The 12889-nt window shown below is 44.6% G+C and overlaps 1 protein-coding gene across 1 annotated transcript; it reads left to right on the top strand.

Moving 5' to 3' along the window:
- Window positions 1–1834: 1834 nt before the first annotated feature.
- LOC308335289 (copine-3-like) lies at window positions 1835–3446 on the top strand (the record flags this gene model as incomplete). The annotated part of the gene is made up of 1 exon (XM_080792307.1): window positions 1835–3446. The coding sequence occupies exon 1, from the start codon at window positions 1848–1850 to the stop codon at window positions 3444–3446; it is 1599 nt and encodes a 532-aa protein (XP_080648433.1). The 5' UTR covers window positions 1835–1847.
- Window positions 3447–12889: the final 9443 nt, after the last annotated feature.

Consider the following 12889-nt stretch of genomic DNA (forward strand, 5'->3'; position numbering starts at 1 on the left):
GCTATTAAGCAGCCCATGGTGTGTCCTCACTGTCCTGATTCATTATAGGAAATACAAAAACAAAATGGGATCTCAATCAGTCTAGAAATATTCCAGATATTGTTTGGGTCTTTAGTCACAGCATGCACCACACAACTTGAATGCATAAAGCTTCTTAAAATAGACTAGTGCCGATATGGCACATAAAAGATTCTTAGATGGCCTAAAGTGTTAGTAGTCAAGCAACACTGCCAGAGACCCTAGTACTCCAGTTGTGAGAGAAGCGGCGTGGATACAGGCTTTGATACTGCAATACACTCCTCACAAATATAGAACAAAAAGTGAAACGCATCACTATTCTGGGCATGTCATGATAGGAAAACATTCAGCAGCAATCAGCGACAATAACAGATCTACAGGCTAATGAAAATTAAAAGAGGGGAACAACTAGACCCTGCATGTCAACACAGTATATAGGGTTAAAAAGATGAAAATTGATCATGCAATCATTGGTTTCACATCAGATTGGTCAGAGTTGCATTAAATCCTTAATTATTTTAATGCAAAAAAAAGCCTCATCCTAGTATGAACACAAAGATGTGAGTACAACTGAATAAGAGACACCATCTCATATTCTCGGATTCTCTCTGATCTCTGCTTCCTGGTCATTTGAACCGTCATCTAGTACTGGAGTCTAGTGGCTGTCACAGTTCATGGTCAATCATGGTGGGAGCAAAAAAACAGGGAATCAGATTTTCTCCACATTACAGGTGAGAAAGAAAGAAAGAAAGAAAGACTAGATGTCGTCTGGGAATTTGCATATATTATCTAATAATTATGGCTGTGTTGTCTTTTCCTATAGTTAGAATAAATTAAGCCTTATTTTATACTTTCAAAATGCTTCTAAAATTTCAGAAATAGCAAATCTACAAGCTGACAATAAGTCGCCATGCATTGTGAGCTTGTAAATCTTACATTTTTGACATATTTTTTTAAAGGATTTTATCCTCACAATATATTATAATATCAATATTAGATTTTGTCCATATTAAAAAAATGAACACAGGAGGGCAGAGATAAAATAATGACAGTGAGAGAGCTGAAGAAAGCCGTCTGACATTACAGAACATGTGGCTGATCAGGGCAACAATCGCTGGCGTGGTATGACATGACAAACTGAGCGTGGCACGTCTGACCACCACCAGCACATCTGGATGGCATTGACACCACGTGGCTAACAGCGTAAGAACAAACGTGTGAGATGGAGGATGACTGAGTTAAGCAGTCACACCTGGCCTGAGTCAAACTAGAACTGGACTCAGAGCTGGGTGTGGCTGCGCACCTGTTGTGCATGGACTTGATCAAGGCGCAACGGGATAAATCAGTCATCTCCACAAACGAGACGAGAGAGATAGCCTCACGATCTCTCCACTGTCTGGACAGTATATGGATATTTCTGTATCTGTCTCTCTGTGTCCCTTTATTCCTATATGGAGTTATGTGTCAGCCATGCCCAAATATGAAGTGTTGTGATGTCAGAACAGGCCAGCTCCATATATGGAGATATAGGGGTGATCAGGTCCAGAGCCCGGGCAGAGGCTTTTGTAATGGTTCTGGACAACTGGCTATCCACCGGACTCGACACCGGGCACTGCACTCCCTGTGGGGGTGTGGAACGTGTGCGTCAATGTTGAAGTAGGTGGGGCTAACGGTTCTCGAGTTACATGGATTACAGACGTACACACATATATTTGGAGTTCTGTGTCAGGTGCCCAAATATGGGCATACCATTCTCGGCTGCCTGGAAGTCTCTGGACTATAGTCGTTAGTCCGTCCGTTAGTCTTCATTAATGACTTCTCCGACGGACATGGCTGCCCAGTGTGTGACCAAGATGGAGCTGACTGTCAGCTGTGACAATCTGCTGGATAAAGACATTGGCTCAAAGTCTGACCCCCTGTGTGTGTTGCTCACCAGCAGCTCACAGTCACAGTGGTGTGAGCTGGGCCGAACGGAGAAAGTGCAGAACTGCCTCAGTCCAAAGTTTGCCAAAAAGTTTGTGGTCGACTACTACTTTGAGACCGTCCAAAAGTTGAAGTTTAGCCTCTACGACATTGACAACAAGACCATAGACCTGAGTGACGATGACTTCCTGGGCGAGCTGGAGTGCACCATGGGCCAGGTGGTGTCCAGTAAGAAATATACCCGGCCGCTGGTCCTGAAGAACAACAGACCTGCTGGAAAGGGGACCATCACTATCATTGCTGAAGAAATAAATGACAGCAGGGTGGTGAATTTTGAGGTGGAAGCCAGGAAGCTTGACAACAAGGACTTCTTTGGCAAGTCTGACCCATACCTGGAGTTCTACAAGCAGACAGAAACTGCATGGCAGCTGGCCCATAGAACAGAGGTGGTACAGAACAACCTGAATCCAACGTGGAAACCTTTCCAGATCCAACTGCAGTCTCTCTGTGGAGGAGACGTGGACAAACCAATAAAGGTCGAGTGTTACGACTACGACAACGACGGCTCACATGACCTCATCGGCACCTTCGAGACCACGCTGACACAACTGCAGAGAGCCCATAGAGCCTCTCCGGCGGAGTTTGAATGCGTCAACAGTAAAAAGAAACAGAAGAAGAAGAGCTATAAAAACTCTGGCGTCGTTAGCGTGAAGCTATGCCAGGTGGTGAAGGAGTACACCTTCCTGGATTACATCATGGGAGGCTGTCAGCTCAACTTCACTGTGGCTATTGACTTCACCGGCTCCAACGGGGACCCCAGGACCCCCCAGTCTCTCCACTACATCAACCCGCAGGGTGTCAACGAGTACCTTTCCGCCATCTGGTCTGTGGGCACTGTTATCCAGGACTATGACAGTGACAAGATGTTCCCAGCCTTCGGCTTTGGAGCCCAGATTCCTCCTTCATGGCAGGTTTCTCATGAGTTCCCCCTCAATTTCAACCCAGCGAACCCGTTCTGTGCAGGTGTAGAAGGGGTGGCGGAGGCTTACAGGGCGTGTCTGCCCCAGGTGAGGCTCTATGGTCCGACCAACTTCTCTCCAATCATCAACCACGTGGCCACCTTCGCCAGACAGGCCCTCCAGCAGACCACTGCATCGCAATACTTTGTCCTGCTCATCATAACTGATGGAGCGATCACAGACATGGACCAAACGCGCAGTGCCATCGTCAACGCGGCGCGCCTGCCCATGTCCGTCATCATCGTCGGGGTGGGCGGGGCCGACTTCAGCGCCATGGAGTTCTTGGACGGAGACGATGGTCGGCTGCGATCACAGACGGGCGAATGCGCCATGCGAGACATCGTCCAGTTTGTGCCCTTCAGACAGTTCCAGAACGGCCCTCGAGAAGCGCTGGCTCAGAATGTGCTGGCCGAGGTTCCCAGACAGGTGGTGGACTTTTTCAAGGCCATGAAGTTGACTCCACCCAACAACAACAACACCTGCTGAGCATGCCATAGTGGGACCCACACTATGAAGGAACTGCTAATATTTACATACATGTAAAACATATAAAAACATAGATCACCTTTTATTTGCCACAAACAAATTGTTTGTGGCAGTATGCTATTTGTTATCTGAAGTATTAATTGCCTGTTCTGAGTAAATGCGATGCAAAGACTAATTTGTCTATATCAAAAAATATTTACAATATATAATCACAAAGGAAGAAATATCAGTGTTAAGTCATGCGGTTACATACTTGTTTTTGCCGTTTACCAAGAGTTTAACTAGATTGTCTATCTGATTTGACTCATTGATGACGATTTACATTGGAACCTTAAAAGGCACATTTGTACATTCTCTTATACGTACTCTGCAGTACATAAGAAGATATGTACCTAAGGGCCAACGATGACACTTATTTTCTTCAGGAAAAAATAAATGTATACAAAAAACTAAAGAACAGGCCAGCTCCATATATGGAGCATGGGCAGGGGCCCTGTCCAGAGCCCGGGCGTAGGTCTTTTGTGGCGGTTCAGGACAACCGTGGGTCCGAGTCCTTCGACAGACTCAACACCGGGCACAGCACTAGTGCACTCCCTGTGGGGGTGTGGAACTGGTGTCGAATTGTCGGTTCTCGAGTTACGTGCATTACAGCCATGTGGGTCATGAATACAAGCGGCCAAAATTAGTTTTCTTCGACGGGTGGCTGGCATCTCCCTTAGAGATAGGGTGAGAAGTTTGAGTCACACGAGAGAGTGCTTCTTCTCCTGGAAAGGAGCCGGCTTAGGTGGTTCGGGCATCTGGTTAGGATGCCTCTCGGGCGTCTCCCTAGGGAAGTCCTCAAGGCACGTCCCACTGGAAGGAGACCCCGGGGAAGACCAAGGCGTAGTTGGAGGAAACACATCTACTCACTGGCCTTGGAACGTCTCGGGATCCCCCAGGAGGAAGTCACTAATGTTGCTCTGGAGGGGGACGTCTGGAGTACTCTGGTTGACCCGACTACAGATAAGCAGTTGAAGATGGATGGATGGATGGACACGTACAGACAGACGTACAGACAGACAGGGACATGGTGCATTTATAGATAGATATTCCTGACTGTTTGTGGAACCGAATGGCCAGAAAAAAATATTTCTAGGAGAGTGATGTCTCAGAGAGTCATTCTTTAGACATGCAGGAAAACGTTGACAACTCTTCTTTTGTGGAGATCCCTGGCACAAACTATTTCCAGACGGAGAATAGATCAATTTGGGAATCCTTGACATGAAAATGTTTGAGAACCACTGTGTATACTCTATAGCAAGTGCAACATTATACTTTCCTTGGGGGAAAAAATAATTGTGCCAGCCAGCCAGGAGGAAAGATGAGAGGAAGACAGTGTGTGAAGACACAGGAAGTAGGTCCTGGCAGGATGCCATGGTAAGCCAGCAGGTCTACAACACTCAGCTCTCTGTAAGTCTGGGACTGGGAGTATTTTAATAACCGCTACCCCACTGACTGGCACAGCAGACTGTGCTGTGCAACACTCTACATTCCTGAAGGGGAATAAATAAATGCATGGCTGTAAAGAAGATTGGAAGAGGGCAGCGCACTTAGTTGCAAGTTGCAACGGCTCAGTGTTTATGTATTTTGGTGATTTGATGCACTGATCGGTCTGCACTTTTAATTTCATTGTACAAGTTACAATGACAATAAAGATCTAATCTAACAAATCCACAGTGTCCTCCCAGGAAGGATAGGCACAGCTATAAAAGACCCAAAAAAGCAATTTGAGTAAACAGCTATATTATACTTAGCTGACCGGCGGAGTCCCCCAAGGCTCAATACCAGCCCCTCCTGTTTTTGCTCTACGCTAAATATCTTTGCCGAATATAACAGATCTACAACAGATCTTGCAACACGTTGTGATCTATTTTCACCAAATTTTCACCCAGAATAGGGACATAGTGGTTAACCATATGAGCCTTATATTATTATGAAACAGGTTATCCTTCCTGATAAACTGTCCCCACCTATAAGACTCTCTAAACGTGTGCACAATTACAAGAAACACTGTCTGGGAACATCTTGAATCTAGGGTGATGTCAGCAGCAGCACGCTCAAAAACGTGCATGCACCTTACATATTCTCAAGCACATTCTGCTGAGAAAATGCTTAGTCATGTCCTATGCGAGGAGGAGGAGGAAGAAGAAGAGGAGGAAGGGTCGCTATAGGGTGAATGGACTGAAGGCTTGTGGAATTTAATTGAACCCATCATCACTGAACCTGCTTCCATTAGTGAATTGAGGTATCGCTCTACCTGTGCGTGCGTGTGTGTGCGTGTGCGTGTGCGTGTGTGTGTGTGTGTGTGCGCGCGCGCGTGTGCGTGCGTACCCCATTAGTCATACTTGAGATCAAAACTGTTGAAGGATTTGTCAGTGAAACAGCCAAGTCAAAAGCAAAAGGCTGACCCACACAGGTTATTAAACAACATACACAAAAATCGACATAAACACAAGCACATGCCACATGACAGACATACAATAACCAGCTGTACACATACTGGTACAGCATGTTAACTATCACACGCTAAGCCACATGCAATCTATAATATACACCATGTTAATGAGTCGTGCTGTTCCGCCACATGTGCTGTGCCTGCTTAACTCGATACAAATGGCCCAACATGCATATTATGACATATAGTCAACTAGAACTGCACTCTGCCGAGTGCATACTTGCTTGTTGCACACTAGTAGGCCATAAATGGCCTACTAGTGCGCAAGCAGAGCGCGCAAGTACTTTCGAGAGAGAAAGTAGTCTGCGTAGTCAGTTCGGTAGAAAAATTCTCTTCTCTGAAATGGTATGGATTTCTGTCCTTTATCCTAAAGTTCTGTTTGGTTTAGTTAGTTATATACTACAACGACGTTAAGCTTAATGGTTAACTTTTTGACATTTGCGTGATTTTTATACAATCCAGAAACATAATGTTGGGACCAGAGATATGGTCATCTGTGTAGTCTGGTCCCAGCAGACCAGGCACAGATTTACAAATTACAAATCACATTACAACTACATACAGAGTATGTAGTTGTAATTTGATTAGCAGTATACTGTGGTTACTTGGTTCCAAAAAGTGAAGCCAAGATGTTTTCAACCGTAAGTCTGTGCCTGGTTTGCTGGGACCAGTTACAACATTACGTCATCGTTGAGAACTGGGACCAGAGTACATGGTGTGTATATGTATGACTAGCTCTCAGTGATGACGTAAGAGATATGGTCATCTGTGTAGTCTGGTCCCAGCAGACCAGGCACAGATTTACAAATTACAAATCACATTACAACTACATACAGAGTATGTAGTTGTAATTTGATTAGCAGTATACTGTGGTTACTTGGTTCCAAAAAGTGAAGCCAAGTTTTTTTCAACCGTAGGTTTGTGCCTGGTTTGCTGGGACCAGTTACAACATTACGTCATCGTTGTGAACTGGGACCAGAGTACATGGTGTGTATATGACGTAATGTTGTAACTTGTAACTAGTCCCAGCAAACCAGGCACAGACTGTATGTAGTTGTTCTAGTTACAACTACATACAGAGTATGTAGTTGTAATTTGATTAGCAGTATACTGTGGTTACTTGGTTCCAAAAAGTGAAGCCAAGTTTTTTTCAACCGTAGGTTTGTGCCTGGTTTGCTGGGACCAGTTACAACATTACGTCATCGTTGAGAACTGGGACCAGAGTACATGGTGTGTATATGACGTAATGTTGTAACTTGTAACTTGTAACTAGTCCCAGCAAACCAGGCACAGACTTACGGTTGAAGAAAACTTGGCTTCACTTCGAAGAGACCAAGCGAAATGATTACTTGCGCGCTCTGCTTGCGCAAGTAACTACATACAGAGTATGTAGTTGTAATTTGATTAGCAGTATACTGTGGTTACTTGGTTCCAAAAAGTGAAGACAAGTTTTCTTCAACGGTAAATCTGTGCCTGGTTTGCTGGGACTAGTTACAACATTACGTCATCCTTGAGAGAGTACATGGTGTGTATATGACGTAATGTTGTAACTTGTAACTTGTAACTAGTCCCAGCAAACCAGGCACAGACTGTATGTAGTTGTTCTAGTTACAACTACATACAGAGTATGTAGTTGTAATTTGATTAGCAGTATACTGTGGTTACTTGGTTCCAAAAAGTGAAGACAAGTTTTCTTCAACGGTGAATCTGTGCCTGGTTTGCTGGGACTAGTTACAACATTACGTCATCCTTGAGAGAGTACATGGTGTGTATATGACGTAATGTTACAAGTTACAAGTTACAAGTTACAACATTACGTCATATACACACCATGTACTCTCTCAAGGATAATGTTGTAACTAGTCCCAGCAAACCAGGCACAGATTCACCGTTGAAGAAAACTTGTCTTCACTTCGAAGAGACCAAGCGAAACGATTACTTGCGCGCTCTGCTTGCGCAAGTAACAATGCACAATGTATCTGATAGCGGCACAATTATCTACAGTATAATTTACAAGGGGAGGTTCTTTTTTCTTTTTCTTTTAAATCCCAATGGCAACTAGAAAAATGAGAGGCCGGTAATGTACTCTACTGGGAAGCTGCGATGGATGTCTCATCATGTGTGGAGTGCTTGTGTGTGTGTGTGTGTGTGTGTGTGTGCACCAGTATGAACCTGGTGGTGTGAAATTTCACTTATTTCAGTATTCATTGAGATGACACTCACACACACACACACACACACACACACACACACACACACCTGTGAACAGTCACAAATTTGACCTCAATGAACAGGCACACAGCCACACACTAAACTATCCGTGCATGCACAGTTTGCACACGCACACACACACACAATCTCTCCATCTTTCCTGATCCATCAATCACTGACACTGTTTATCCTCCTTCCTCCTCTAGTCTAGTCTGTCAGTCACCCACCACCACCTCCCCCTCCCCATGCTCTGTCAACAAACTCTGTTTCCCAATTAAGCCTAATTTACACATGGTTCGATGGAGTATAAATTAGGCTTTCACCTCCACGCCACATCACTTAGACACAACACTGTGCTACCATGGCGACCGCTGCGTCAACAACCTAGAAGTTATCTTTATAAAGCAATAAGCTTTCCGTCTATAATTCTATCTCTGACCTGAGATCAGATTCTAAAAATGTCTGTTTGAAAATGACAAGTTTCCTGAAAAAGCTATGTTTCTATGTCAAGTCGTTCTTCGATTTTTCAAAAATAGCAGACCTACAAGCTCGTAGCTCGGAGCTTGTAGATCTGCTATTTTTCAATAGCAACCCCAAAATGGGTTAATGGCCTCTTCTCATAACTTTCTCTCTCTCTCTCTGGCCCAGTTCTCAAAATCCGACCTTCCGTCGACCAGAGGCAGATGTCCTTCACTGTGGGAGGGGGGTGGGGGGGGGGGCATCCTGCATGTCGACATCCTGACACCAGCCTATGTCTGTCCATCACCAGCAGCATGTTAATCGCTCCACTTCACACCCAGCGAGGGATTGGAAATAAACACACATACTGTAGAGGGCTTCCGTTTGGTGTGTGTGTACCCAGGTTTCATGAGCATCTCAATATGTGATCGTATGACTGAGTGCGTCTGTGAGTGTGTGCCCGCCTGGCCATGGGAGTGTGCATTTGTTCTCTTTCAGTTTTTGTTGCTATAATCTCTGCGTCTCCATCTGGTTTCCAGGCAATCATGCTCCTCACTGTATCCATCATGGCCATGAACAAATAGCTGAAACCATGTCCCACATCTTAAATGGTTGCCATGTTTACAGGGGCCTTTACATACAGTAAGTAGGCATGACAGAATAGTGGATTTGATATCGAAAGACATCTGTTCCATTTTCAGGTCCTCCATCATGCTTTATAAGCATTCTACTGTGAAGCCGAGGATGTTTAACCTGTGTAATGATGATTCTGTGTTCTCTAACATTTCAGCTAACACCCCTGAAAAACCATAGAGAGGTGTTCATTCTCGAGGTCGGCTGTACCTTTGACTATAGCCTGGAAGAAGCCTTTCTAACCAAAGTGCTGAATTATCAGCAGCTAGTGCAGACCATCTCACAGCTAGGCTACAGATGTAAACTTTTAGTTTTTATCTTTGGCAGCCTAGGGCATGTGTATAAGTTGGTTGTGAGGGGCTTACAAATGGCCGGCCTTTCCAAAAGGAGAGCCAAGCAGTTAATAGCGAGGTATTGCTCCGTTTCAGCCATTATAGGAAGCCGCTCAATTTGGAGGAGGCGTTGTTTCCTTTATCCATGAGCAGCACGTTGTAACTGGCTGCTCTCCCACTGTCAAACTGCACTGGCAGTGATTATGTCCTTTGTACAAGGTATTCCTGTACTTCTCATTATGTGGACATAAATAAACATTTCAAAAAAGTGTGTGTGTGTGTGTGTGTGTGTGTGTGTGTGTGTGTGTGTGTGTGTGTGTGTGTGTGTGTGTGTGTGTGTGTGCTCGCATGCATACTGTACTGTGCGAGTGTGGTCTCTCTATTCAACAGTAACACATCGATGTGTTTGCTCAGTGGACATCTGACGTCTACCTCTGTTCCCTGACTGACTCTATGAGCCTTCCTACGGTCACTGTCTGTCTCCATGAGTCTTCATCTCTACAGTATCATCTCCACCCCCTGAGTTAGTCCATGAGTCCTAAGTCAACTGAATGGCATATTGGCATACTGGGTATATTAACCCGTGAAAACCACAAATCATTTTAGACTTCAGCGTTACCAGATGTACAAGCTCATAGCGCATCGGCGAGCGTGTACATCTGTATATAATTATCTGAACATTTTCAGTGGCGATATATACACCTGTTTTTTAGAGGTGTATATCTTCGGCACAAAAAACATTTGAGAACTACTAGTCATTTGTAGAATGTAGAAGAATTGTCTGAGGAAGAGCATTGCACTCGAAACGTCACCGTCAGCTTTTTTGTGCAAATAAAGGCACTTAATTAACTAGCATCGGAGCCCACAGTGTGCGAGTATCTTCATTTCCTTATCTGTGTATACTACTCACCGCTCGGCACCTGCCCACGTTTAGGTTGGATGTGCATGCGTCAAATAACTTTTCGTTATTTGTAGAATCTACCTCAGGTCTTAATCAATGAAATATACTGTAAGTGCTGTGTAGTTTCTTCATCAGACTGAGATTGAGGAGTCTGATAGCTTGGAACATCATACTGCTGGAGATGGTACAGTACACCAGTGGTTCTCAAACTTGTTCATGTCAAGGACCCCAAATTTGATATGTATTTGGCGGACCCCCATCTGAAAAGGTTTTGTGCCAGACTGACCAGTGACCCCCAGTAATCCGATTCATTCTATGACCCGGATCGATCTATGATGTTGGGAAGAAGATAACTCTGTACAGGACAAATCTTGCATTTGTTGGTTGGCCTATTGAGAAAAATAAAGGGAAGCTCCGCACACTCAGATCTGTGCAATCAATGTATTTATTTAGCAAGCTTTCGGTCTACTGACCTTCTTCGGGCATAATCAAAAAGTGACATTTCTCATTTTCCCCTCCAGCACCTCACTTCAGTTTTTTCAGCGGATGAGCGGTGGTTCTTTTTACATTTTTGGTTGGCCTATTCGAAAAGCACATTCCACAAAACAGTTTGTGTGCACTTGCACTGTGCAGCCCATAGAAAACAGCACAACTGTAACAGAAACAGCAGCAGTACGAGTGAACGTTGACAGCCAGGCGAGGCGACAGTCTCCCCTTAGCTCTAGCTAAGTCCTAGTCCTCCAAGCGTAAACAAATCAGATCTACATCAGATCTAATTACCAAAAGATCAACTCGGAGCAGCAAATACTTCACCGTTCCAGTCCAGTTTCTCCAATCCTCTGTGCTGAATTGCACCGCTCAGGGGAACACTTGGCCTCATTCAAAATGGTTAGTAATGACATTTAATGGTGACTGCATGCCTATAAACTTTGCCTTTAAAACCTCACTACACCACCATCTATCTTCAACTGTCAAATAAGACTAGTGGATGTAGACTAAATAATCTTGCCTAGTGGAGCCACGCACGCGCGCACACGCACACACAGTGATCTAGCCATTCATGGTGACTGAATTCCCAGCACATAACAGAGCGCTTGGAAACACTTAACACACACACACCCCTTAAAAGCCACTAGGACACGCCGCAGTGTTCATGTCGCACTGAGGCTGTGTGAATGAAATGAAAAGACAGACGAGTAAACACGGGAGGGCAAAACAAATTAAATAACTCTCCTGGGGATAGTGACACACACACACACACAGACACTGACACAACCACCCTGACCCGTTTTGCACAGGCATCAGTTTGGAAGGCAGTATATGAAAGGACCACTTCACCACTTTTCAACCTATATCTTCATATAATTGGTCCTCATTTTTTCTGTGTGTCAGTTCAGAAACCACCATCATCGATGGGGAATCCAAGCTATAGAAACTGCAGGTTTTCTATTCCTGAAAAGATGCAATGCGAAAATGGAAGCCATCATTCTCACGATAATAAAATGTAAATATGAAAAAAATCTGCAAAAAATCTGCCTAACGATGATGTCACATGCAGGTGGATCAGTTTCTGAACTGCCCACAGCCCTCCTATGAGACACAAACTGAGTAGAAAAGAATTGTGGTATTTTATCATGAACATTAGTGAGGAGTGGACAGAGAACAGGTTGAAAAGTGGTCCTTTTTTACCACATAAAGTGACGCAGCATGTGACGCAACACGCAAACATGTACAGTATGTGACGGAGAGGGCAGCGTGCATTTCTATCAGCGAAGGTCACCCGCCTTGACTCCCTAAAATATGACTCAACAAGCCAAGGCTTCGAGGAGGAACAGCACAGAGCTGCTGTTTGGAGAAAGTTGAGACAGATGTCACAAATATTGTTTCACATGTTGTCTATATAGCATATGTAGGCTATATTGCCAAGATATGGGGCAGTTAAAACAAATAAATAAATAAAGCCTTGACCAAGTTGACAGCTAGCCTTCTACTATAGCCAGCCAGGCCAGCCAACCTATCTAATGTGAAAAGAGCGCCAGTCTGTTGTCAGACGACAGGTCTTAATTTATAATTATAAATTCGTTAACAACACTCAGCAGCAACATCACAATTAACAGTTCGCCACTGAACGGGACAACTTCACTTTGCAGCATGGTATAATAATCTACAAGGTCCAAGCTGCATCGACCTGTAGTCTAATTAGTGTAGTGTCTGGTGACGAGCCAGGCAGTTGACCGTAAGCACACACGCACGCACACACACACACACACACGTACCTGTCGTATTGTAGAGGGCTGCTCGTCATTTCGGGTGGGAGAAGGGGTCCCTCCTTCCACCAAAGCCTCCATGATGTTCCGCTCTCCTGTCGCCCAGCATTCGGTCTAGGAGGACGGAGAGACTTCCACTTCCAGCC

The sequence above is a fragment of the Protomyctophum bolini genome, assembly GCF_963924005.1.
Source record: "Protomyctophum bolini genome assembly, chromosome: 20".
Lineage (NCBI taxonomy): Eukaryota > Metazoa > Chordata > Actinopteri > Myctophiformes > Myctophidae > Protomyctophum > Protomyctophum bolini.